This window comes from Varanus komodoensis, unplaced genomic scaffold, assembly GCF_004798865.1.
Source record: "Varanus komodoensis strain SLA01 unplaced genomic scaffold, ASM479886v1 scaffold10, whole genome shotgun sequence".
In the NCBI taxonomy this organism is placed as follows: Eukaryota; Metazoa; Chordata; class Lepidosauria; order Squamata; family Varanidae; genus Varanus; species Varanus komodoensis.
The window spans coordinates 25,542,244-25,568,830 of record NW_025335269.1 but is presented as its reverse complement, the minus strand read 5'-3'; the positions used below and the strand labels follow the sequence as shown (position 1 = coordinate 25,568,830).

At 40.0% G+C, this 26,587-nt stretch overlaps 1 protein-coding gene across 11 annotated transcripts in view; it reads left to right on the top strand.

Annotated features, from left to right (window-relative positions):
* Positions 1 to 26,587, top strand: part of CMC1 (C-X9-C motif containing 1) — a 48,242-nt gene that overhangs the window by 7,175 nt on the left and 14,480 nt on the right. For 5 of the 11 annotated variants that reach the window (XR_006413502.1, XR_006413498.1, XR_006413495.1 and 2 more), the window contains 4 exons: positions 5,968 to 6,060; positions 18,120 to 18,220; positions 19,630 to 19,712; positions 20,680 to 20,782. Coding sequence is in view for 7 of the 11 variants with exons in the window: in XM_044417688.1 (XP_044273623.1) it covers positions 5,968 to 6,060; positions 18,120 to 18,220; positions 19,630 to 19,712; positions 20,680 to 20,782 (380 nt within the window). In the remaining 4 variants the exon portion in view is untranslated. Of the gene's footprint in view, positions 1 to 5,967; positions 6,061 to 18,119; positions 18,221 to 19,629; positions 19,718 to 20,679; positions 20,783 to 26,587 lie in introns of those variants that run through there. The other 6 variants (XR_006413508.1, XM_044417729.1, XM_044417743.1 and 3 more) reach the window with 4 other exon arrangements.

The window sequence follows — 26,587 nt, the reverse complement described above, 5'->3', positions numbered from 1 at the left end:
TAGTCTATCATCTCTTAATGGTTTTATTGGTTATTCTGAAGTGGCTTTGGATAAAAACAGTTGGCCAGATAAAACTATTTGCAGAACTAAGCACTATCTTATGATTTTATGTAGATTTCTTGTTTCTTTGCTGGATGTTTTTGCTTTTTCACTGTTTTACATCTGAAAAACTCAACATATATAGTTGCTCTGTCCCTGTTCATATTTTTACATTTATTTCCCCAAATGTTACAGAATTGGTACAGAATCTGATTCCCAAACTACAAAAATACAAGCACCGTGACTTTTTTTTTTTTTTAGCAAACATGCTTGTCAGTATTCTCATAATCCAGTACTGCTATATTGCAAGAACACATGAGCCCCAAAGCAAAATGTAAGATAACAGATTCAGCCAGTGAAAAAGGTGAAAATTGACTTCAAGGTGATGATAGAATAGTGAGAAGTAAAAGCTTTGAATTTTTTTCCCTGGTGTTGTCATCCTTATGCTCTCTCTTAATTTGAATTGATGCGAATGTAAGGTAGTGAAACCTCAAAATTTGAATATATTTGTATTTTCTATCAGTTTCAATTTTCAGAAATATTTTTAGAAGTCAGTGTATACTTAGATGTAGATCCAGGGAGTTAAACTACTTGGAGCACAATCCTACTCATGTTCACTTACTGGGAAATCTCACTGAATTCAGTGAGACTTAATCCCAAGTAACTGCATTGCATTACATTGCATCCCCAATTGCAGAACTGTCAATAGGATGGATGTTGCTAGGTTCTAACAACTCACTGATTTCTGGCTCTTCTTGACTTCTGCTGTGTTTGATCAGAATTCTGTGTGTGCATGCATGTTAGAAGAGCAGGAGTATGTTGTTCATGGGAAAGACAAAGGACCCCAAGCAAGCACGTTTTTTCCAAGTAGAAGTGCTGAATCTGTGCCTGTAATGATATATGAAACAGTTGAGGGTCAATAAGCTGACACACGGTCCTAATAAAACAGAAGGAGCATTAGTGGGTCATTCATTTGATTTAGGAAGTTATGTTTAAGCTGTTCTTGAGGGGGTTGCACTCCCTTTAAAGGATCAGGCCCCTAGTCTGGAATGTTGATTGATCTAACTTTGTTCATATCAGGTGTCAGAAGAGTTCAGTTGGGTTCTGACTTAAGAACAGAAGAGCCATACTGGATCAAACCAAAAGACTACCTGGTCTAATATTCTGTTCAAACAATAGCCCATGAGAAACCCCCATGAGTACAACAGCATTGTTCTGCCTCCATTCCTCAGCAACTGGTATACGCAGGCATACTGCCTTTACCTCTGAAGTAGCATCTAGCCACCATTACTAGTAACCATTGGTCACCTTAGCCTTCATGACTTTGTCTAACCTCCTTTTGAAGCTATCTGAATTGGTAGCCATCATAACATCTTGTGGTAGTGAATCTCACCATTTATAACCTGTACTGTGTGAAGGCTAGGCATGTATAACAGTTGCATTCCCATCTAAGCAGAACAAATTTGACCTCAAAAACTCATTTCCTGATAACTTCCAGATTACTACAAATATATGTAGGACCACCTTCTAAGATTTCTCAGAAGCTTTAGTTAAAAAGTTACTCTAGTAAGACTGGTGGTGACCAATTAAAAAGACTTTTCACTGCTCTGTTCAAGGGAAGCTTGCCTAGTTCCCACTTTTATGTTTGAATTAATACACTTTCTGCAGTTGTACTAGAAACTTAGAATTTAGAAGAGAAGCATGTGGATATTTTCTTTAAACAAAGAAGTGCAGAGCCCCCTCTTTTCAGAACATTGCAGTTTGTATATTAAAATACATCCATTTATTTGTTATACTTGACATCTCCCCCAATAACTTTATTGGAAAAAAGTAAGACCCCATCAACCATTTCATCTATCATTAGCATCGTACTAACAGTGCCATGTTTCCAGAAGTGCAAACCAGTGAAGATCTTAAAAGAATGAATTCAAAAATGAGTCACCAATCCAAAGTCTCTCATACAGTCTAATTTTAGCCGGAGCAGTGCAGCCTAGTAAAACTGTGTGTGGGGAAGGAACAATAGTACTTGAACTGATGAAATTTCTTCTAAAGGAAATCATACTATGAAGTATATGTAAAACAGCCTAGAGAGAAAGAGTGGGAGACTGCCAAACAACTCAAAATCTATGTATTCCTTCACACCCTGCCTCTTCTCACTTCCTGTAATGATCAGTGTCTTCTCAATATACAGTGCAAAACATTTTCATGGATTCCCAGTTCGTTCCTCACAGGGAATGTGGAAAATAAATGTTAGGACTTTGTGTTCAACTGGGCAGTTTTGTGCCATAGGGCAACTTCACATGTGGCAGTTGTACAGCATCTGGAAGTGTATGTCCCATCCTCCACACCATATGGAGGCACCAGTTCACTCCAAAGGGAACCTCCGCATAACCACTGTTTGGTTGGAACATGAAGATTTCACATCTGTGAGATGTTTGAATGCATGAAATGAACATGGAGGGTATGGGAAACACATGAAAAGCAAATAGTTGTATGGAAAATGTATATGACAGATGTCTTTGGCTAGCTTTGATAGGAAAGGTACTAGTGGATAAACTGTGTTTTTTATTAGAAGATTTCTACCTTTTTGTAACGTATCACAGAGATGGACAGAAAGTAGATCTTTAGATGTTTTGGACTTAAGCACCCTGCATTCATGGCCACTGGCCATTCTGGCAGGGCTTCTGGGCTAAGTTTACATGATCAAAATAAACCACGATGGCTCATTTTAGTCACTCTGGCTTATTTTGATCATGTGAATCAAGTCAGTTATTTAAGCCATGGTAGCCTGCTCAGATCATGGCAGACTCCGTGTGTGATGTCTGTTATCACTGCCAAACTTTGCTCTGATTTTGTGTTGGGCATAATGGCTTGCTGGAGGGAGAAACAACTTTTCAATAATGTTGCCATTTCTATTGCATTTTGTGCTACGATGAAAACACCGCTTGGGAGTTGTCAAGGCCAGTGGCTCCTTCAGCAGAATAGTTGATGTTCTACCAATGTATGAGGAGCCAGCTTAGCTCAGTGGAGCAACACATACATATATAAAGAAGGTGCCAGGTTCATTCAGTCTCCTGTTGTCTTCAGTTAAAATGATCAGATGGCAGTTGATGTGGAAGAATTTTGCCCAGAGATCTGTTTCCATCAGAGTGCATTACTGGGCTAGACAGACGGACATTCTGCCCTAGATAAGAAACTTCCTATATTTTTACCTTTTAGAGTCTTTTCCATTATAGTTTTGGGCACTTAATGTGCATACAGTATTTTTGCTTGCTCATTGTTTACTTTTAAACTTGCGGAGCAGTAGGTTGTTACATGTCTCTTCTTAACTATAGCAGAAGGTGTTAGTAGTGATCCTACTTCTTGTTTGTATCCTTACTTTAGATATTGTTCAATATTGTAAAGATGAATGTTCTTATGTTTTCTTTTTATGTGATGTAGCTTGGACCATAGTCATATAAACTGCTTTCTGAAAATGTCATGAGTCAGTGTGGTCTAGTGATTTGAGGAGTGGAACTGGGCTAGGGAAATCAGAGTTTGTTTTCTACTCATTTGCTTGAATGAATCACTGGCAGTTCTGGGGATCGAATGAGAGGACCTCTGCCACATTACATGAATCTCCATGTACAGCAGTAAAGCACATGTACAGGGCCAGTGCTTCACTCTGGCATCTCCAGGTATGATTGGAAAACACCTACCCAAAACCCAGGGGACTTTCTGCCAGTCAGTGTGCTGGTTTGCCTATTACAACAGCCCATGATTACACAATGCACAGGCAGTTTTATGTGAGGGGGGGATAGATCACTACTGGTAGTATACTAGCTGCTTTCACATTTATATATATTTATTTTCAAATTTATATGCTGCTCAATAGTGCAATAGGACTCTCTGTGAGGCTAACAATATACAGCAAACAGCACAAGTACAAGGGGAAGAGGGGAGGAGATCTGTTGGAGTGAGCACTTATAATCAGGTTTTAAATTGAGGTTTTGAGAAATCTGTGAAAGAGGATGCTTTTTCCTGGCACCAAAATGGAAGTAGAGATGGCACCAGGTGTACCTAGTGAGGGAGCCCATTCCAAAGTTTGGGGGCAGCCCTTCTTCTAAATTGATTAATTTGGAAGCCCTTCTTCTTTTACCTCTTTTAGGGATGGCTCTCTCAGAAGGACCTCATTTCCAGATCTCAGTGGGTGGGTAGGAGTACATGAGAAGAGGTGGTCCTTCAGGTAACCAGGTCCCAAGCCGTTTAGGCCTTTGTATGTTAAAACAAGCACTTTAAATTGAGCCCAGGCTTCAACTGGCAACCAATGTAATTTGTAGAGAATAGGTGTTATGTGGGCACACAAACTGACACCTGACATCAGATACACAGCCCTATTTTGGACCTCTTGAACACTCTGGGCCACCTTTAAAGGTCGCCCTATGTAGAGCACATTACATTAATTTATTCAGTTAAAACTTGTAATTTTAATCAGCACCCTACAGTTCATAGGATGTTCAGCATGACGTTTGCTGGTTTGTTTTGGGGGGTTGAACAACCTAGCAATTAATTCATGGCTTGTTTTACTCCAGATTTGCATTATCATGTTTAATAATCTACAAACAGGCCAATTGTAGGTTACTGAGTAAAAGCAGAAGTGGCATGTGTGCAGGAGGCTGTTTTTGCTTACTTCCTTTTGTCTCTAATAGACCGTGAGCTGCTTAACCGATGGGCTGTTATTGTGTCAGTGTTGACAATCCTGCGCTAGATGGACCAATTGTCTGATCCAGTATAAAGCAGCTTTTTCTGTTCTTAAGATATATTGGGTTGGATCAAGATCCACCTTCTGCTCACAAAAAGTAGTTCTGCCTCAATTTTAGGAATCTGTCGACTTGCTTCCCCACACCTTGACTGTGACTGGGTGTTCTGACTTCCTGACTTGGTTTGAATGACATAGCAACCCACCATGTTTTCTTTAAATCATAGTTGGGCTATCATGTGAAATGAACTGGAGCCACTTCACTTAGGTTTATTTTTGCAAACCCGGTAGTACCCTTGGGCAGTTCTAGGGTTGTTGTTACCCGTGATGGATTGTTGTGTCATACCCACCCTGGCTGAAGTGTAACAGCCAGTGAGCCCCTTGGCAAGAGACTTTGCCACTCTGATCAACTGTTGGGTAACTGCCATTGCTAGCCACCCCCAAAGTGTGCAGTTGGCACTTGGAAGAAGGCTGGCAGAGGCCGTGTCCCTCTGACCCCAGTCGCTTACCAATTTTGACTGGTGATTGCAGTTTGTCTTTTTGGAGACAATGGAGGCTGGCTGAAGAGACTGCCGTCATGATCTCCTTAGGGAAGAGTTCTGATCTCCCCCTTCAAAGTGCTCTGCGGCACCTCGTGGGGGAAATCTGTAGTTACACAGTATTTTTTACTTAGATTATTTTTACATCAGCTTGCACTGGTTTTAATTTACTAACTTGAGTTTATTGTTGTTTATTTATATGCTATTTTATCTAGTTCATTTCTAATTGCATGATTTCATTTATGTTACTTATTGGTAATTTTATTTTAATGGCTGCCAGGGAGCACGATGCTAATGGGTGGCCTTTAAACAAATTTAAACAAACAAATTTTCAGGAACTGAGAGGTGGTGATGGGAAAGTCTGCTTCTGCTGGCATGACTAAATCTAGATATAATCCATCATTTGTGGATGTGATAAATATTGTCAGAACTGCCTCACTATATCTAGCTGACAGACTTCTTTGTTGTTGAAAATTGGATATTAAAATAAATTAAAGAGCAATTTACAAAGGGTCAAACTGATATAGACACTGAAATTAAGTACTTCTGATGCAGAACTCTTGACTTTATATGTCATATCTCAACAGCATTCTAATTCTTTCAGTAAACTTGTGACTTGCATCTAAACATGGAAATGGTGTTCTCTTACAGAAGAACAGACGCTCAGACATGTAGAAAAGGATGTTTTGATTCCGAAACTCATGAGAGAGAAGGCCAAAGAGCTATGTTCTGATAAAGTGCAAGGTGAGAGTGAAATTCCACAAAATAGCAAATCTAATCTTTTATGTGACCTGAATGTTATCTTTTGCCAGGCAGCGATAGAAGTAACAAATGTATGTGCATGATCTGTATTTCTTCCATTTATTTTCAGCTCTGTGCGATATCTTGTGGTTTAAATAAATTGGGTTTAAATAATTTTCAAATCTACATTTCATATAACATGGATGCTCCACTGAAGAATGCCATATTCATTCAGTGCTTTTGTTTGGAAAAGATGGTCCGTAATTATGATTGCTGTATAACTCTGTTAGAGGTCAGTAAATGAAGCCCAACGTTCATTCTGATAATTTTTATAGCTGCAATTGAACCAAGGGATTGACTTAGCTGAAAAAATACCCTTGTTCATGCACAGGTTGAAGATATTACTCCCAAATATTCTTTCTTGCTTGTCAGGAAACCTGGGTGTCTGTGCAGTTATTTGCAAAGGATAATAATAGGTTCAGGAAACTGTGGCCTTCCAGATGTTGTTGGAGCCCAACACCATCATTCTTAACCATTAGTCTTGGGATTTGGTGTCCAGCAGAGTTTGGAGAAAATAGTTTTCCTATGTCTGGCATAGGGCATATCCTTGTTCTTTCAGAGTCACCTTTATGGAAGTCTTTTCATTCATAGAGTACTTCCTGCAAGATAACTTTGGATGCCGCCATATACAATGACCCACCTATAATCACTAATCCTTTGTTCCCTATTCCAACAAACACATAATGGTCAGATGCCTTAGGAAACGAATGCTGATTAGCATTAGCTAGTAGTATATAGTCCCATATTCAGTGGAAGTCATGAAAACATGATGATGATTGCATTTATATCCCACCTTTTTTCCTGAGAGGAACCCAAGGCAATTTACATAGCCTCCTTTAATCTTCATAACAGCCCTGTGAAGTAGGCTAGGTTGAGAGACTATGACTGTCCCAAAGTCGCCCAGGGAGCTGCATGGCTCATGGATCTGCTAGAATGCAGATCTCCTGTGTCCCACTGATGCACCCTAAGCACTATGCTATGCTGGTGCTTCATTACATTAGCCTGGAATGTCAGCCTGTGAAAGTTCCTCATTTGCATGTGTTAATAATCCTCAGAGTGGAGGTGGGGGAGTTTTCAGAGGCAGCCAGGAACATAAATCTTCTTGCAGAATGCACGCTGGAATCCCATTGAGGGCAGGGGCCTGTTTATTTTTTGTCCAGTTTTATTGTGTAAGAAACACTGCACACTGGTAGCCCTGCATAAAAAATAAGAATCACCTATAGGAAACTAAAATAAAAATGTTTGTGTTCTTCTTGCCCTTAAATTATCACTTAAGAGTTCACCAGGCTCTGGGTTGCTTCTGGATGCTTGTGTACATTTGCTCTTTTGTGTTCTAAACCCTTAGGACAAGTTGAACTATAAAATAATGAAAATTAAATTTGATTTATAATAGTGCATGGAAAAAGAACATTGAAGAAAATGGCATAAGGCTCTCACCTCTGCATTCAGCTAAACTGCCAATGTGTGGAGCAACTCCCCATATGTTTTGGAATTACAGGGGAAAGAGGTGTGATGTTGTGAAAATTGCAAAATAACCTAAGTCCTGTGAACAGGAGAAATAGAAATAGAAATAGAGAGGCTGAAAGCATTCACTCAGGGGAAGTAGGTCAGATAGCTGGGGGTAGTTCCTGTACTGCCAGGCGCTATAGCTGTTAACTTGGGTATGCAAATCAATGTAAAGGAACAACATGAAGAATTTGAGATGTTAAAATCCATTTAAAGATGATTTTCTCATTAAATTATTTGACACTTTAAGAACTTCAGAAAATGATTTACTAAAGAAACAAAGAGCTTATTCCTGTAATGTGTTCTCTCCATTTTGGATATTGATAAAAATACAATGATTGATAATAGTTCCTTGTTGGACTTGATTAGAAGAAAATGCATTTTACAGGCAGGTATTCTGTGTAATGAAAAGCCAAACAAACAAACCACTTGCAGATCTATTGAACTTTCAGACTTCTTTATTTTATTTCTATACCGTCCTCTGGCCAAAGTTCTCTGGGTGGTTTACAACTTTTACTTCTTTCTTTCTTGGCTTAACATCTATTTCTTTTGAAGAATATCTGTACAAATTACAATTGTGTTCTATTTTACATGCATAATAATGTCACCAAGTTAGATGCATAAAAACAACTGAACATAGACTCTATGCAGTTCATACAAGGATAGCTATAAAAATATGAAATGAATACTCTTGAGTCCTAAACCTTTACTTGCCCGACCTGGAAGTATTGTTGTATGTGCAAGAAATTTTCCAGGTACTTGCTAATAGTAATTCTGGAGCACTATTACCATCTCATTAAAACACAGAAAATACATAGGTTTGAAGTAAAGCTTGGAACACTGCTCAGAGTTCCTTTGCAAGAAGGCAAGATAGAAGCATATCAAATTACATTGTAAAGCCGCTGTCCCATCTCCAAAAGGAAAAAATTGGAAAGGGTCCAGAGGAGGATTGGGTGAGAGGAGATGAAATACACTCAGCATCTTAAGAACCAAGCTTTCTGTGTGGCAAGTTGCTGCCAAATGTTGCATTAGCCAACAGGGTCTCCTTCCAATGAACAGCTTCACAGGTGACCAATACTGAAGCAGAGTTCTGGTCAATTGTTCTCAAAGGGTAGGTGTGGGAGGCAATTGTCCTTTTGGTTACTGCTATTCCAGACAAACTATCAAAGCTAGCATCATGCCAATGCACTTAAACAGCAACAGTAGCTCTAAACAATAGCCTCCCCTAACCTGGTGTCCTCCAGATGTTTTGAACCACAACTGCATCAGGCTCAGCTATTGTTGCCAGTGGTCAGGAATGCTGGGAATCATAGTCTAAAACACCTGTGGGACACCACATTGGGGAAAGCAATGTGAGATCCCAGCTATTGTATGTTTCATGGCAAAAATCAATCTTGATTTCATGTGATGAGACATTTCTCAAATGTATGTTTTGTGCGCGCGCGCGCGCTCGCTCTCTCTCTCTCTCTTGTGCGTGTGCGTGGCCCCTTCCCCCTGCCAAGATTTTGGTCCTACAATAAAAAAGTTGTGTTCTTATTCCCAACTGCATTGAAATCTGTTAAGAAAGCTATGGAATATTGAACACAGGTGTTCATATAATTGTGATACATTGTTAAATCAGCAGTGTTCAAGTTTACACTTCCACATATGTGTTGTGATCATGTTGTCTAGGTGTGAATAAAACACAAACAAGCAGAAATCTCATTCTGTATATTTTTTTTAATCTAGTTGCTCTGAGGCAAAGTGGCTATTCGTTTTCTTAATGGCAGTAAGCAAACTTGGTATTGAGTTGCAAACAGTAGTGCATTGAATCAATATTGTTTATAGAGTCTGTCTTAAATTTACACTTACATTCAGGTATATTTAATTTGTACATTAATTCATCCTTGAGAGTTTGTTATTACCTAGAAAAGATCAGTGACAAGGAATGCTCATAATCTAGTTAATGAGAAGTGTCATGTTTTCTCACAGATGCTGATCTAGTCATTGTTAATCATTATAAGATAGAGCCTAGACTACTGAAACAAACTTTATGTACTTGGTGACTGTTTGGAGGATTTAGCTGCTGTAAAATCTGTGGATCACCTTCAGAACAGTGGAGAACACTGGAAGCATATTGCAGAAGCTCCTATTAACCTTCAGCTCCTTCAATAGAGGGTGCTCATGTGGAGTCCAAAATGGGCTGGCCTCTGTGTTGTGCCATGATATTTAAGCTCAACTAGAAGTGTTGTCTTGAGTAAACTATTGATCTACCAAGATGGGTCTGCAAGTGTGAGAGGAGAGGTAGTCTTGGTGGCTTCCGTATAAATTCAGAGTTCCCTTCCCCTAGATAGTATTGTGAAAGATGGAGCCTGCAAGTCACCCAGAAGCAGTTTTAGCACAATTTTGCTCAGACTGGGTCTTTGATGGCCAGAGATTTATTTATTTATTTTTATTCATTAAAACATTTTTATGCCGCCCCATTCGCCGAAGCCTCGGGGCGGCTTACAACGTTAAGTTAAAAAATAATTATAACAATAAATTAAAAATTACAAACATTAAGTTAAAATGCAAAAATAACAATATAAAATTGTTGGTAGAATCACCAGTAGAGCTGGTTTTGCCCAGAATAAATAACTGTACTTTTCTGAGCATAGGATATTTTGATTGCAAAATAAAGTAACTGAGGAGAGAGAACAAATTAAAGTAGATACCCAATTAAGTGAAGATACCATGGAGACCTAAAAGATACAAACAGTTAACCTTGAAATAAGTTTTTGAAGTCCTAGAACAGTGGAAGATAATTCTGTAAGCCAAAAATCTTCAGGTGAGATTGGGGATGCTGTGAATGTTGGATTAGTCACAAAGCCCCCCAAAACATAAATTACTTTCTGCTTGCGATTTAGATCTTGTACACAAGGATTTGATAAAGCAAGTTGTTGGAGAATGGGGATTCAGAAGGAAGAATATTCTTCCATTTGTATTACATCTTCATTGATCAAATGGATGCAGTTTGAATATTCTGAATGTAATTACTTTTATTGAAGTGCATAATTGTAATGGTTATAGATAAATATGTACGGCTGAATAGCTCAGTACAATTATAAATACTTGGCAGAACTGTAAAGCTAGAATTAGGGAAGTGTTCTGGGAAAGGCCATTTCCAAATGCCACCATTCTTCCTCTTCCCCAGGGACTACATTGATACTTAGTAAAGATGATGGGATGAAACACCACTGCAGGCTTCCCTATAGTAGAGTAAGGCCAGTGTCAACCATAGTTTCAGTAATAGACACTTAATCAACAGTCCTGCATCTGGCATCTTACCTGTCCCTCTAGGGACCACCTGCTCCAGAACTTGACCCTTGCACCTGACATATCAAGATATGCGGAAGGAAGGTAATCCTGAAGCTTGGACAAATGTTGGCATGGCCTATTTATATGCCCAAGGACACCTGGACCAGCACTTCTTAAATGTCTTGTGCCTTCTTCATCAGAAATGTAGATAAGGAAATATATAAAATATTTAGTAGCATTATGCTGGGATTGGTTTGTGGCCATCAGTTATGCTCTTTTTTAAAGGACCACATGACACTACATAACTACAGTAAGTTCTAAAGTCTGGGACTGTGTCTTGGGTGAGATAGGTGGAGTTATAAAAGTGGTCAGTGCAGTTTGGTATCCCTTCGTGCAGTGCTAAGAGTTTGGAACACTGGTCAATTAGCAGGCAGTGCTTCCTCACATTAATTTTTTAAAATGGTAAAGTGATGACTGTCTAAAAACTGTATTTTTGTCAATCATATCAGGGAGAAGTCTAAATTTACATAATTCTTGGAGCCAAGGAATGCATTATTCACTACTGCATATTTTCTGTCTTCATAGAACAAGACTGTTTTTCAGTTCCTTGAGTCATGCTTTAAATTAAATGTGTGTATCGTACCAGTGCTGACATCTTTGTACCCTTGATTGTGTTGAGCTTTAACACGGCTTTTTTCCTAGAAGAAGGAGGAAGAGACAATGCAAGAGAAAGGGGGAGAAGGGTGGGGGAGCTTCTAAAGAAAGGAAGGATAGACAAATGGTAAAAAGGGGGTCTTGTAGGCTGGGGTTGAAGATCAGCACAGGACAGGAAATATATTCCTTTATGTCAAGACTTTAGAACAGTGACTTTTAAATGACAAGTTCATCAGTACTCTGTTCATACTCCTTTCACCCCTGCCTTCCTTGCCTGTTTAAACCACATACATTGTTATCTGCATAAACCACATCTATGAGAAAGAACAGCTGAGTCCACACTATGATAGTTTTGGTTTCTATGTCCATGCTGGCTGAACTTGGATTTCATAGTAAGTCATGGATTTTCATGACAAATGAGCCCAGCCTTCCCCTGGACTTTGCTGTTCCATTAAGAACAGCAGAAAAATGCATTCTCATTTTAGATCAACAGCAGTTTATCATTTATCAGTTTAAAAATAATCTTATTTCAGTACAAACAAGATATCTTCATAAACCATAGTTTCAAAAGACTTTCCCCCCAAATAGTTACAATTAAACACAGTTTGTCAGGGTTGGACAACACAGCAAGCCACAGTTGAGCAAAAGCTAAAACAGAAGCATCTCAATTCTTTGTGGAGGAATACAAGCTTGAGGCAAGACTTGGGTTCTTTCCCAACACAATAGGCAGTGGCCTGAGCACAGCCAGTGTGACCTGATAGAATCACATAGACTGCATAAGTCTTATGTGAAAGGTTATTAGGAGGAGTTAAAATTAAAAAGACATGGTACGGGCTTCGTTTGCTCCTGTCCCAGTAATATTGAGGCATTTTATGTCTTGTTTGCGGGGAGATTTGATTTGCCAACCAGCATCATTCTAAGGTATTTTAATGCTTTTAAATATTGCTTTGGTACCTGTTGATCAATCATCTCAAATATTTACCATTCAATCATACAGAAATGAGTGAATAATCTTGAACTTTATCAGATGAATGTTAAACATAGTGTTTCTTGTGCTCATGGATATGGATCATTCATTTAAAAAACCTCTTGTTTAGAAAGACTGTTGCTATGCTTTGTAGGGGATTTAAGATGTGAAACATTGCTATTAATTCATAGTTTAAAATATGTTAATTTCTGCTAGAGACATTGACCATCTACCTTCATTTTACATGGATAGATTATCTGATTGGAAGATAGCTTATAAGACATTGAGCATGGATCCACCAACTGAACCTAGCCTGGGTGGGGCTTCTTCACATACTACATGTTAAATCTTTAAGCATGTAACTGTTTGCACTCTGTACCATGTATTTATCATGATGACATCACTTTTTCAATTCAGGGAGCATGTGTTATACAGCTGATTAAATACATATAGACACATCTTGTATTCCGAGGTAGACAATGATCCACACTAAATCTTCAGTATTCTCTTGCATTGTAATACCTGAATCATCCCAGCAAACTAACATATAAACTGCAGTTCAGAGATAAAGGCTTTGGATCCAATTACTTCCTTCGGCTGTGGATATCACCTTTTTTAATAACTGAACAGTTATATGCCACCATCGTTCATTTAGATATTTGTGTTCAGTGATGAAGAAAACCTTGATATTCACCAGTCAGCATTAGGGCTTTTAAGAAAACTTGTTTGAAGCATAATGTGGGGTTAGGGAGACTTAACCTACTAGGGGTTTTTTTCCCTGTGTCATTTCAGCCCAGCTGATCCCAAGAAATGGGTCAGACAGCTAACATCACCACTGCAAGTGCATGTTTTTTTTAAGGGAATGGAACAGCTTTTGTGAGGACAAAGAGAAATGAAATCACTTTCAGTGAAAGGAAGAGGCCTCATTATAGCCACCAACAGCAGTTATTGACAGCTACACTTCCTATTAACAAGGAGTGTTTGAGAGTTTGGCTGTTGGATCTTTGGACTTGATCTAATTTGCTAGCATTAATTAGTTTCTTTTGAGCAGAGACACTTGGTGCTCACAGCTATAGATTTAGATGACTAATTAGGACAGAAAATTGAACAGAATGGGGTAAGGCATTAACCTTCAACCATTACCAGCTGGGGCTCTTGTAAAGACTACTAAGTCCAAATGGTTCCTATTCATATAAGGAGTATCCTAATGAATATCAATTTCAGCCAGGTTGCCATATTCCTACCAGCACTGCCTTAAATTTTGTATTAGCTTCAATAAAGTTTTAATTGCATCTCTAATTTTCCAGGCTTCCAGTTTAATGTCCAAAGAAGGCATGCATGATGGCAGATTTACTTATGTTTCCTTAATTATCTTTTATTTTGGCTCTTTAACCAACCAGCATTGGTCTTGAGCTTTAAGTCAGACACAATATCTTGAGTAATTTAAGGTCAATATGCCATTACTATCTTAATCATTATTATGTAGGTAGTTAAACCATCAACTTAAAACACTGCCATTAACAGAGAGGTGTTTAATCCTGACACATTTCCTGAATATATTTGCATTAATATCCACAGCAAGAACTCTGATACATCCAACTCCTGAGGCTTAAATAGTACCTTGCTAATTAAGTATATCTTAATCATTAGCTATTCTGATGATATGTGAACAGTGTGGTGATGTGTTAACATGGGCATCCAGGTTCAGGAGCTGTAAAATGCATGAAGCTTGATCCCTTCTATGGTTACTTGAAAGTAACTCCCATTGAGTTCAGTTGGATTTAATTACTGTGTAAGTAATCATATGATGGGTCTTTAAAGGCTGAGGAACAGTGATCTGCTGGATGAGAACAGTCTTCCTGAAGATAAAGTGTATTGAAAAAGTGTTGAGTTTTCTTATGTTCACCTCTTGTGAGACTGTTTAAAGAGCTTAAGCCTTCTAGTGGGTTATCTTTGGTTGGAAGTCATTGATCGTATAAATTCTGTTCTTAAAAAAACCTCTGGTAATAGCGGATGTCCATGCACTTTTAAATTATATCCCTGTTGAGAGAGGCACAGCAAAAGTGGATACTGAGGGTTCTTACAGATTAGATACTTCAGACTTTGAAAGATAAATAGCTACAACCTATCATTCAGTGGACTGAATATCTTGCTGCTCTTGTTACCTTTGAACATACCTCAAATAGCAATTGATTTTATAACGGTGTGTGTTTAGATATATGGACTGTGCGTGCGCATGCGCACACACACACACACACACGAGAAATGGAAGTGTTCAGCCCTTTTTTCCACTTTTTTTTTTAAAAGTAAAGTTAAAAAAAATTTATATCACACAGTAAGTGTGATATAAATTTCTTTTATGGATGGATGTGATTTAACTTATCCCCCATTTTCCTTTCCTCTTTGTGCCCCCCTTCCCTTTTATGGGTGGTGGTGATAGTGTGAGGAATTCAGATATTTGAGGTGGCTTTGATCTCGGTTGGCTCTCCTCCCCCCCCCCCAAAAAAAAGGAAAGGAAAAAGAAAAAAACAAAGAAATGCTGGGACAGATTTGTAGCCTCTTTTTATATATAAACGTCTAGACTTTAGATGATTATTAATATGCAAGGCATCTTGTCTAGCTTGACCTCACCCATTTAGGGGGCCTTTACTTCCCCTATTGTTGTGATGATTAGGAGCCAAAGCTAGGGTCACCAGCATGGTACCTGTAGTCACCAGTATAGCCAGACACACCTCCCTTGGTGCCCTCATTTCAAGTCTTAACATAGTCTTAATATTTTTAAATTAAAAAAGAAAACAATATGCTGTAAAATGAGGGACTGCCCTTTGGCACCATCTTTTTTGGGGGTTGACGGGATGGTTTGTATTTTTGAGCTCTACTTTGTGCTCAGTACTTAAGTCACTTACTGTCTAAGAAATGAGCTGCATGCTTAGCTTGGCAAGCATTTCATGAATGAGCAAGCCTCTCCAAAATGCTAATTTCCAATGTAAGCTTGTAGCCTTTTCCCAAGGACTGACTTTCTTCCTGCAGGGTCTTCCCAACACAGCTCCTGGGCTAGTTCTTGCCCTTTGAAACACTTCGCTCATGGCCATTTTTTGCATCAAACATTCCAGTTCACTTCTCCCCACCCATTAAAATGTTTTAGTTGTGCAGTATCTGGTAACACTTTATTGTACTAGAAAACTTGGCACAGTAGTTCTGCAGCAGCATGCCATAAGGTGGTGCTGAATCTCTTTTAGCCTCGGGGTCAAATTCTAGTTTGGAGACACTCTCTGGGACCTCATTCCACAGGGGAGTGGAACAAAAACCACAAGCTTATCTCAAGTTAAAGCTCTTCCTGTCACTAATTGAGCCTTAGGAGAGGCATTTCAGCTTTTTAGAATGGGCAAAAACTGCATAAATGTGAATGGTTGAAGGGAATTGGGGTTGGGGGGGGGGTAGGCCCAGGCTGGATTGGGACCCCAACCCTGAAGTTCTGCATCCTAATTTCCTAGATGATGATAGTTGGGGTTCTTACTAAGACATGAGTATATCTTACTGATAGAGGGCTACCATGCAGATTTTAAACTAACCCAGTACAAAGAAAAATAGGTAGTGGTGTGCATGAGTTTAGATTGCTGTGCTGAAAAATGCTTGCTATGTGTAAGTATACTAAAACAGCCTGCTTTTCTTCTTGCTCCCTCACCCACACAGGTGTTTTCCTCTTAAATATTTTACCTAAAGATTAGCTGTATATTGCCAAGTGCTGGCCAGCCTCAATGTTGCTGCCACATGGTCTCCAAGGCTGCCGCAGCAGCAGGTGAAAAATTCTGCACAGGTGAATGCTGCACAGGTGAAAAATTCCTGGAGTTTGCTCTGTACTCTCCTGCCAGTGGAAATCCTTCACCCACCTCTGCAATCTCTGCCCAAGCTCCCTTTCCCCAAAATGGCAGGGACTGAACTTGGGACATTACACATGCAGATCACATGCGCCGCCAGTGTGTTACAGCCATTCTTTGTTGCTTCTACTTGGGAACAGCATTAATAAGCTGTCCTAGTAAACCACAAAATCTGGCTCAATAGAGATTTGGGTACATGGAGACAGCATCTGCTGATTCTTCAGTCCTGCCCCCGCTAAAGCAATGTAGCACTTGGTTATTTGTTTACATTAGATAGTCTGTTGTTGCTTGTTTGAGGGTTTTACTTTGGTTTTGTTTCAGGGCAATTAATATTGCACATCTAAGTGAGAAGAGAAATATCTGCAAATACTGTGGCATATGCCACTTGGGTGCTCTAAAAATAATATAGCAGTGACATGTTGCTATGATAGCTGCATATGACAACATGTTGTTAATGAAGGCTTGCAACAGTAATATGAAAATGAAGGGTTTCTTTCCGCAGTAACTCATTTTTAGCAACCACATATGCTTTACACCAAAGAAATCTAAGCCTCCTTGATTCTCCTTTCATTCTGCAGTCTATCCTAATGCGGTTCGCTTGTGTGTGTGTGTGTGTGTGTAAATACATTTCATCAAGATGGTTGTAACTGTATTTCCTGTACATATGTGTAAATATTTATATGGAGTATACATTATTAACATTGCCCTAAGGTTACTTTCACGCTGGAAAGAGGTTATTTTTCTTCAGTTGTATCTAATGTATCTCTCATGGAAAGTATTTCAGTGCTGGGAAACTGTTTCTCTATTTGACTAAGGAGTTATCCATTTAAGTAATACATAACCATATGTTCAAAAATACTAGCCATTTGAGTGGTCCCCTAGCAAGTGAAGTGAACAGACCTCATGAAGCAGCCATTATTTTCAATTGTTGCAGTAGCAGGGTTACACATCTTTCTAATTTTCTAAAGTATTGCACTCTCTTAGCTACAAAAATTCTATGAGATTCAAGCATCTAACTTTTTAATGTATATTAGTAATGTAAATCACTTAGTACTTGCCTGTAACTGCACTTACAGCGACGATCATGATTGCACTGCTCAGAATCCCAGCACACATCCTGCTGTAGCAGGGATTCTCAAACTTCTACCCCCAGGGCAGAGACAATTTCTTATTGGGGCGCTGCCCTCCACTCCATTATTCTGTTGTCGAGGCATCCCTGTCCACAAAGTGTCAGCATTTCAACTTGAAACCAGTCACTCTGTTGGTTGTTGGACCTCCCTTCTGCAACCTGGCTTGACTTTGGTGGCCTCTCATCCCCAGTGTGCCTGTGCAAAGTTATCTCTTGAGAGTAATTCTTTCCTGTATCTTGAGGAAGGCAGTGTGTCTGGGAACAATGCTTTTCCCAGGTCCCCCATTTTTATTCTGATTGGCAAAGGAGAACGGGCACAGAGCTCTTTGTTCCTCAGTGTTTGTACTGAGCACTCCCAGCCAGTGGGTTTGCTTGCTTTTAAGAACATTTCTCTCAGGGCCTATGCAGTGCACCCAAACCGGCCTCTAGAGGGCTTTGCTGGCTCTCCTTGAGGTTGGTCCAGAATGTGGCAGAAAACTCATGCACTGAACAGCAGTGGACAAAACCTTATTTTACTCGGGGGAAAAGAAAGTGTGAGTGAGAGTGGGTGTGTATTTATGCACAGGGTCTGTGAAGGTCTTGTTGTTTTTAGGAGTTGTGACCAAGGGAGGAGAAAGAGAGGGGTCTTCTGGAGTAATGGCAAGCAAGATGATGGTACTCTTATTAATCAGAGGGAAGCAAGCAGTGTTTCAGGTAGGTTGCTGTTATGGCTCCAATGTGGGATTTATTTATTGAATTTTTCTCTTGTGCTCCCCTTTCTTTTGATCTGCTGACCACTTTCGTTTTGGTATCTCTCCCTATTCCAACCTCAGCTCCTGCTGCTTTTTTGTATGCTCGTTTCTTCTGCCTCCCCAGTCCCCAGCTTTCTTGGCCCTCTTACATCTGCTTCTGGTCTTCCTGGTTCCTGGAGGAGCAGAGAAATGTGGCTATGAAAAAGTGCCATGGTCTGCTCTGGAATGCAACCTGCCCACTCCCCTCTTGTTTGCACCCAGAATTTTCATCCAGGGGTCACTTGCCTCTTAACTTGAGTGTGTCTTTGTGGGCTGGTGCAGCTACATCTTGGTTCAAACAAAATGCTTTTGTGTGTTGTGATGCTTCCCCATCCACACTGTCTGCACTCAGGATCTTGGTGTACTCACTAGCCTCTTTGCCTCAGAATTGGGGTTCTGTGGGAATAGAAAGAAATGTGAGTTCAAGGTAGTGTCTCTACATGTGGGGAGGCATCTAATCCCCCTTCCTGTTGCAGTCAACATGTCCATGAATGCTTTGCCTGATTACATTATTTTGCCTTTGCGTGAAAGGAGGTTCTGCCAGAGCATTCTCCTGCTCCCCAATTTTAATCTGGGGCCATGTTAGTTCTGCTTACCATTGGCTTAACCCATCCAAGGCTCCCTCTGCACCACTTGGGTACAAGAGAAGAAGAGAAAAAAGCCTCATCTACACTATTGTTAACCTCCTGAGAGTGGAGATAGGGGTAAAAAAGTGGAGGGGAAGCTTATCCCTTCATTCCCAAAATAGGTTGGCCCTGAACTAAATCAGGGCCATGTGTGTTTACATGCAAGTTAATGGAAAAAAAATAACCTATGCTCTATGCAATTAGTATATTGTATAGCGTTACTCTAAAACTGTTCTGAGGTTTTCTGAATTGTGTAGTGTCTATGTAAAACACAGGGTTTTTCCTCCCCCCCCACCCCAAAACTGTTTGACACATGGTTTCTTCTATTTTTTACCAAGCAATAGTCTCTCCTCAACTTTTAAAAACTGAAATTATTTTAAATAGCTTTGACTGCTTTCCATTCATTCCCATTCTTCCTTTCCAATAATTCTTCACACTGTATCAGTTGTCAGTCATATTGTGCTTCCTATCATACGTAGAGTTCTAGACTTAAACCTATGGATAGCAAAAAAAAAGTCTATACTTTAAGAGTGAATCCTTAAATCTAAAAAGCTAGGTAATTTTTAGTAAAACAGAATACATACATTTAAATGTAAAATTCCTAGTAGAGAAATACAAGAGCTCAATTCTGTATTTATTCCTGGATTTCAACAAGTCTGATCATTTATTCATTTATTTTGTGTATATATGTTTTTTTCATTTTCAGGGAATTTCCCAAATTCATGCACAGCTGGCAAATACAGCTACAGTTGGAGAAGCATTTGGAGATTTCTTGAGTGCAGAAAAGCAGTGAAGTACATCTTTTCTTAGGGGAGCATTGGGCAGAGAAAGCTGTAATGTTCTCAAAGTGTGCAAACTTCCCGCCCTGCTCCTGGCCATATAAGCACTGTGCATGGGATTATGAATATGAGTGCTATTGTCTGGAGTACTGGGAGAAGTCCAGATCCTTCATATACATCTTGCTGAATGGCTGCTGTTCATGGGATTACTTTTTAAATTGCAAACCTGTAGGCAGGGCTGATTTATTTTCAGTTTTGGCACATCCTTTCGTGATTTTAGGTGCTTTGGGAATTAAATAATTGTTATTTTTTATTTTTTTAAGTAAGGCCAATTCTGAAACTCAGATTTTGGCACTTCTCTTTCAAAGTCTATTTGGAACTTACTGTAATTATTGCATTGCCTTTTTTTCCTCTTGCAAGGAAACCAAAGCAGCTCCCATAATTCTCCTCACTCCATTTTTATCCTCCCAACAACAACCCAGTTCAGTCAGTCAGGCTGAGAGTAAGTGACTGGCCCAAAGTCACCAGATGAGCTCAGTAGTGAAGTGGGGTTAGAACCCAGATATCCTGGATCTCGAGTCCAATGCTCTAACCACCACACCAGCTCTCATATGGTCTAGTAAAGAATTTCAGTAACTGCATTGAACTGGATTCAAACTAAGTTAGTCATGACTAAAGTCTCATTGATTTTAATGGAAACTAAGTGAAACTAACTTTTCTCACTGAATTCACTGTGGCTGATGTTCAAGTGAAGGACTCAACCCATTGTGCCCAGTGCGTTTTAAGATAAAGCGTGTGTTCTTTATCACTAGTGTTTTGTTGTGTTGCCTGCCTTTATAGAGCAGTTATGTCTATTTGGGGGGACTCCTCTGCTCTTTTTTCCTATGTGGGATAGACTCTTCTGGTCATGTTTTTGGTCTCTGTGATAAAACATGTGCCTAGTGTTGCATAGCCTGCCTTACACGCTCTTTTCTCAGCCAGCATTCTGCTCTGCCTCGGAAATACTTCACAAAGCACTTCATAACGAAAAGACAACAGGGGATGTGTGAATTACTCATGCAGCCACTTCTCATGTTGCAGGTACTGTGCAAAGTGAGCTTGGGGGGACATGCTTCTTCCCTGCAGGAAGTGCCTGGGACCAGGAGCACGTTTATCTCCCCATGGTAGGGATATGCAAGTTAGATCTTCATACCATTGCCTTGAAAGAGGATGTGTTGTGGCAAGAGGGATATTGCCACTTGCTTGTTACATGCAGAGGTGCCCTATCTTAACTCCTGTTCCTCTATATCATCCTGTTCTGCCCCTGAAATATATTCGCTCACAATGGGATTCCAATTTTCACGTTTTCTAGGTTTATCAGTGTCCTAACTTCTTTTCTGCTTGATATTGGGCCATGACTCTGTTGCTTGGCTTCTCTTTTCTAGTGAGGAAGAACAGAACACTTCTTGTAAAGTCTATGTTTTAAGAGAATCCAATTCGAAGGGCAGGATGGGGATATTGTCTCCATGTTTGGAAATCCTTAATATTTTCCCAGTTTGGGGCTCTGATGTCATTGCTGCAAAGCTATCAAGGATGTTGCTCAGTGAACATGTGGATGTGGAGGCTGCTTGAAGAAAGCACAATAACTTGACTATATAAGCTCAGGGAAGATTGAATGAATGGTGTGCTACTTGTATGGAAACTTGAGGGGGCTGTGGGTGGGAAATATGGCTATTTGTATTTTTACGTACAGAATTGGCCAAAGGTATGCCTTGTGCATCCTGTGTTCTGCAAAGTCTTTTTTAAAGAGGTTACGGCCTCAGCTTTTATATGATGGTTGGTCTGTGCACAAAAGCCTGTGAAAGACTGAAGGTGTCTTGGGTTTCTGTTTTAATCCCAGGAGCCCTATTAGGCATGCAGTCTGCTAGATTCTTGTGTTTCAGCTAAATGGGAAAGGGGGTGGGCAGGAGATGTCTCCCATCTTTTCCTCGAAAAAGAAAGTGTCTTCTCATCAATGTCAGGGAAGTGTTAATGAAACATGGAAAATATGTCTCAGACCAGAGTGCTGGTGTTGGCATGGATTTGGAGTACCAAAGGATTTGTATTGAGAAGCTAAAGGCATCACTTAAATCTAATCTGCTTTATCCCCATCTTGTGGTGAAAAGAAGTCCGTTCATCACCAGGCATGCCAGTCTTTTTGCCAGATATATTAACACAGGGAAATTTATATTTGTCTTTTTCCTGATTCCACCCCAAGTTAGGCTATGACTAGAAGTCTCACTGCTTTGGACTGTCTACTTTATAGAATGAAACTGTGCCTGTTGTTATCCAATTGCCCTTCTCCAAGCAGGACAGTTGATCCTAGAGGATCTGGGAAAACTGTGTCTGAGGCTGTGTTACTCTGCTTGAGGTCGACACAGGTAAATGTAGCAACAGGCGCTGGTGGATGATAGCTGTGGGGAAAACGCCATATTCGGCCTCTTCTGAAGCCTGATGTGACAATGAGTGATGCCAGGAGTTCCTAATCTGGAGACAAAAACCCAATTCGAAATGTATTGGTGTTGTTAAAGGCGGTACTTCTTTTTGAAAGAGACCATATTTAATAGGCTAAAAAGATCTGCGTTTGTCACATAATTTAGACCTATTTCTTGACAAGGCCTGCTACGTTTTTACAAGTGTTGGGATGTGAGGAAGGAGAAGTCTGTAAGATGAACATTTTTGAGGATGATGACCCCAGTGGGCCTGCTTGGCCTACTAAAAAGAAGGGCGTGAGGGAAGGGGGCATGTTCTCTCACTCTCTAAATACATTGGAGGGCTTTAATGTAGTTGAATGTGATGGCTTGTTCAGGTTAGGAATGTTTAACAGACTACCTGCAGCTGAAGCAAGAATTAAATGAGGGGCTTCACACCTATTACTGTCAGGCAGTGTACCAGACTTCTCCAACTCAGTGCCCTCTAGATGCCTGGGACTGCAGTTTCCATCAGCCTCAATCAGCATAGCCAGTGCTCAGAGTTAATGCATTATACTATATGATCACTCTCAGAGGTGTAATACTGTGGAGCCAAGAACCATCCATTTAAAAGATGTACCTGGGTGCATTTTATGAGTGATTTCAGAATCATTTGAACTTTTGTGTGATCCTTTTGGGTATTGAAGGCCTCTCACCTGGCTGGAATTGGGCAAGAGACTTTTATTGTTTATATGCACATGTATTCAGGCATTATAAGAGGTACAAGAAAAGAACAATCAACCAAAGATTAGCATGTTTTTTCCTCCAACTTTCTTTCATCTGATTCTGCCTCCTTTTGCTCACTGTTTTTAATCATCTGTCCCAAATCAAAAGCAAAACCAAACATTGAAACAATCAAAGAAATAAAGTATTACAGTTTACTTACATGAAACTTGAGTGAATCTATTTGATACACTATCTACTCCTGTTTATTTTCTATAGCAAAATATACTATTTTAGGGATAATTAAGGATAGATGTCAACAAAGGCTGTTCAGATATCCATATATATGTTAATTTATAAAATGTATCTAAAAGTCGCCCATTCAAAAATTGGACACTTCATTCAGTCCGTACCCATTGTGTTAATGAAGATGGCCAGTTGTCCTTCCAGTGTTGTGATATTAGTCCTTTGACTGTCAAAAAAGGAAGAGAATCCTTTTTGTTATGTTACAAGAAAGGGAAGATAGTTAAGAAGATGCATGTCTATAAATACTAAAGAGCTTTCTGTAACAAAGTTTATCTTTGTTTCCTCCTGCCCAAAAGGAAGCAGCCATTGGACAGTCTTTATGGGGCAGGGACTGGTAAACCATAGCAGAGTATTATGCTTTACAATTGTGTCTTCTGTCAGAACTGCATTTTTTGTGATTTTTAATATATTCAGATAGATCTCAGATATAATTTTAGCTTTGATGTTGATAATAGTTTCACAGCCAACATCGGAGAGGAGAATCCACAGACAGTATCAGGTTCCGACACATGGATTATTCTTTGGATTGTGCCCTTTGTGCAAACATTCAACACTGTGTGCAATCAAAATCCCTCATCCAACACTGGGCTCTGTAAGATTTATCATGTAGGTGGGATCTGCAGATGCTTCTACTGTAAGATAGTGGACAATGTAATAAACTGTTCACAGTAAGTCTGTGGAATAGGCACAAAGATCTCATGTTTCACTTTAGAATTCTGAATCAGTATTACTTTCCTTAACACCTTGGTGTGGATGTTCTACTTGTCTCTAGATGTAACATTTATTTATTTTTTGTTTGTTTATTTATAGCTTTTAATATGGACTGCCCCATAAGCAAACAAACCAAGCATGTCTAATGACAGTGCTTGGCTTGATCTGGGGCTGGAAGGGGAATCTGAAGGATTTTAAAATCATTTGTAGCTGCCAGTTGTTTGTTATTCTAAGATCATGTATGGAGCTAGTGTAAGTTAAGAAGGCCCTTAAAGCTAGAGAGAGCTCACTAGGAAAATCAGTTCTGCCAGAAGAACGATGAAGAAGAAGATGATGATGATGCTATGCCTGCTTATCCTGAAACTATTTGTATTGTGAAGGGAGAGTAAGAGGTCACTTAGGCCATGGTTCCTTAATTGCGTCCTCTTCATTCCCTTGACTCCCTATGCCAATGTGGTATCCGGTGCAGGAAGTTGTGTGGATTTGCATGCTGCTAGTGGAAAACTTGCCCATGGGAACCTTACTGGCTCTATTGCGGCAGGGGAGCATCTCCTGTTGGACTGGAAAAGCTGTGTTTTCCTAGTGCCAGCTAAACCCTGGCATTTTGCCAGGTGCACTTTGATGGAATAAGTACTCTGACTAGGTCCTTCAATAACTTCAGCACTGGTATCTCATAGAAATTTCATTGCAATATGAAATTCCCTGGAAGACCAGCTGCACCTGCAAGCACTATTGGTATTGCAATGGAGGTTGTTTTGAGTCTTACAGATGAGTCTTACAGATGTAAGACTAAGTCTTACTGAGTCTTACAGATGTCTTCACCCCCTCTGACTTTTCCACATTTTGTTGTGTTACAACCTGGAACTGAAATGGATTTAATTGGCATTCTTACCAGTAGACGTGCAGAAGATATTCAACACTGTAAAGGTGTAAAATATTTTTGTTCTAGTTAACAAAAACAAACTGGCACTTGTTGGTTGCATAAGTATTCACCGCCACCACCTGAGAAGCACCTTTGGCAGCAATTACAGCTGTGCGTTGGCTCAAATAAATCACTGGCAGCTCTGCTCATCCGGATCTTGCAGTGTCTGCCCACTCTTCCTGGCAAATGGTTCCAACTGTCAAGTTGGAGGGGGATAGTTAGTCAACAGAAACGTTTGAATCTTGCCACAGATTGTCAGTCGGATTGCAGTCTGGGCTCAAGACACTCTAAGGTTCTTGTTTTTACTTCAACTTTGTGTTCAGGGTCATTTCCCTGCTGGGAAGAGTAAACCTCCACCCCAATCCCAGCTCCTTTTCAGGCTAAAACATGACCCCATCCAATCCTGACCAGTGTTCAAGTCCCTACTGAGGAAAAGCATCCCCACCGTATGATGGTGCCACCACCATGCTTCACTGTGGGGATGTTCCTGGCTACTGAGCACTGTTGGCTTTGTGCCACATAGAGCATTCTGTAGCCAGGCCAAAAAGTTCAGTTTTGGTCTCACCAGCTCATAGAACCTTTTCCCACATGTTTGCTGTGTCTCTTACATGGCTGTTTGCAAACCCCAAATGGGCTTTTATATGAATTTGTTTCAGTAATAGCTTTCTTCTCACTATTCTTTTATAAAGCTCAGCTTTGTGGAGCATCCAGATGACAGTTGTCTGTGGCTTGTTTCTTCCAACTCAGCTGCAGATCCCTTCAGTTTCTTCAGAGTTTCCATTGTCCTCATGGTTCTTCTCTAATGCCCTGCTTTTCTAGTCACTGAATTTTGGTAGATGGCCTTCTCTAGGCAGAGTAGCAGTTAAGCCGTATTCTTTTCATTTTGTAAATGGATGTCATGGTGCTGTAGGTTCATGGTTTGGGCTATTTTTTAAAATAACCTCTTGATGCTTCTCCACAACTTTATCCTGGAATTGTTTTGATAGCTTGTTCATCTTCATTATGCTGTTTATTTAGATACACTCTCCAACAAACTTGGGAGCCTACCAGAAATAGGTATTTAATCTGATATTGTTACACACTGGAATTACACCCAGATGGACTTTGAATTGAACCAAGGTGTGTTTAGGCATGTCACATCAGATGGGATGAATACTTATGCAACCAACTAGTGCCAGTTTGTTGTTGTTTGTTGTTGTTAGTTGCGAAGTCGTGTCTGACCCATTGTGACCCCATGGACAACATTCCTCCAGGCCTCCCTGTCCTCCACCATCCCCCGGAGTTCACTTAAGCTCACACCAACTGCTTCAGTGACTCCATCTAGCCACCTCATTCTCTGCCATCCCCTTCTTCTTTTGCCATCTATTGTTCCTTCTCATTAGGTGGCCAAAGTATTTGAGTTTCATCTTCAGTATCTGGCCTTCTAAAGAGCAGTCAGGATTTATCTCCTCTAGGACTAACCGGTTTGATCGCCTTGCAGTTCAAGGGACTCGCAGGAGTCTCCTCCAGCACCACAATTCAAAGGCCTCAATGCTTTTGTGCTCAGCCTTCCTTATGGTCCAACTTTCACAGCCATACATTGCAGCTGGGAAAACCATAGCCTTGACTATACGCACTTTTGTTGGCAGGGTGATGTCTCTGCTTTTTAGTATGCTGTCCAGATTTGCCATAGCTTTCCTCCCCAGGAGCAAGCGTCTTTTAATTTCTTGGCTGCAGTCACCGTCTGTAGTGATCTTGGAGCCCAGGAAAATAAAATCTGTCACTACCTCCATTTCTTCCTCATCTATTTGCCAG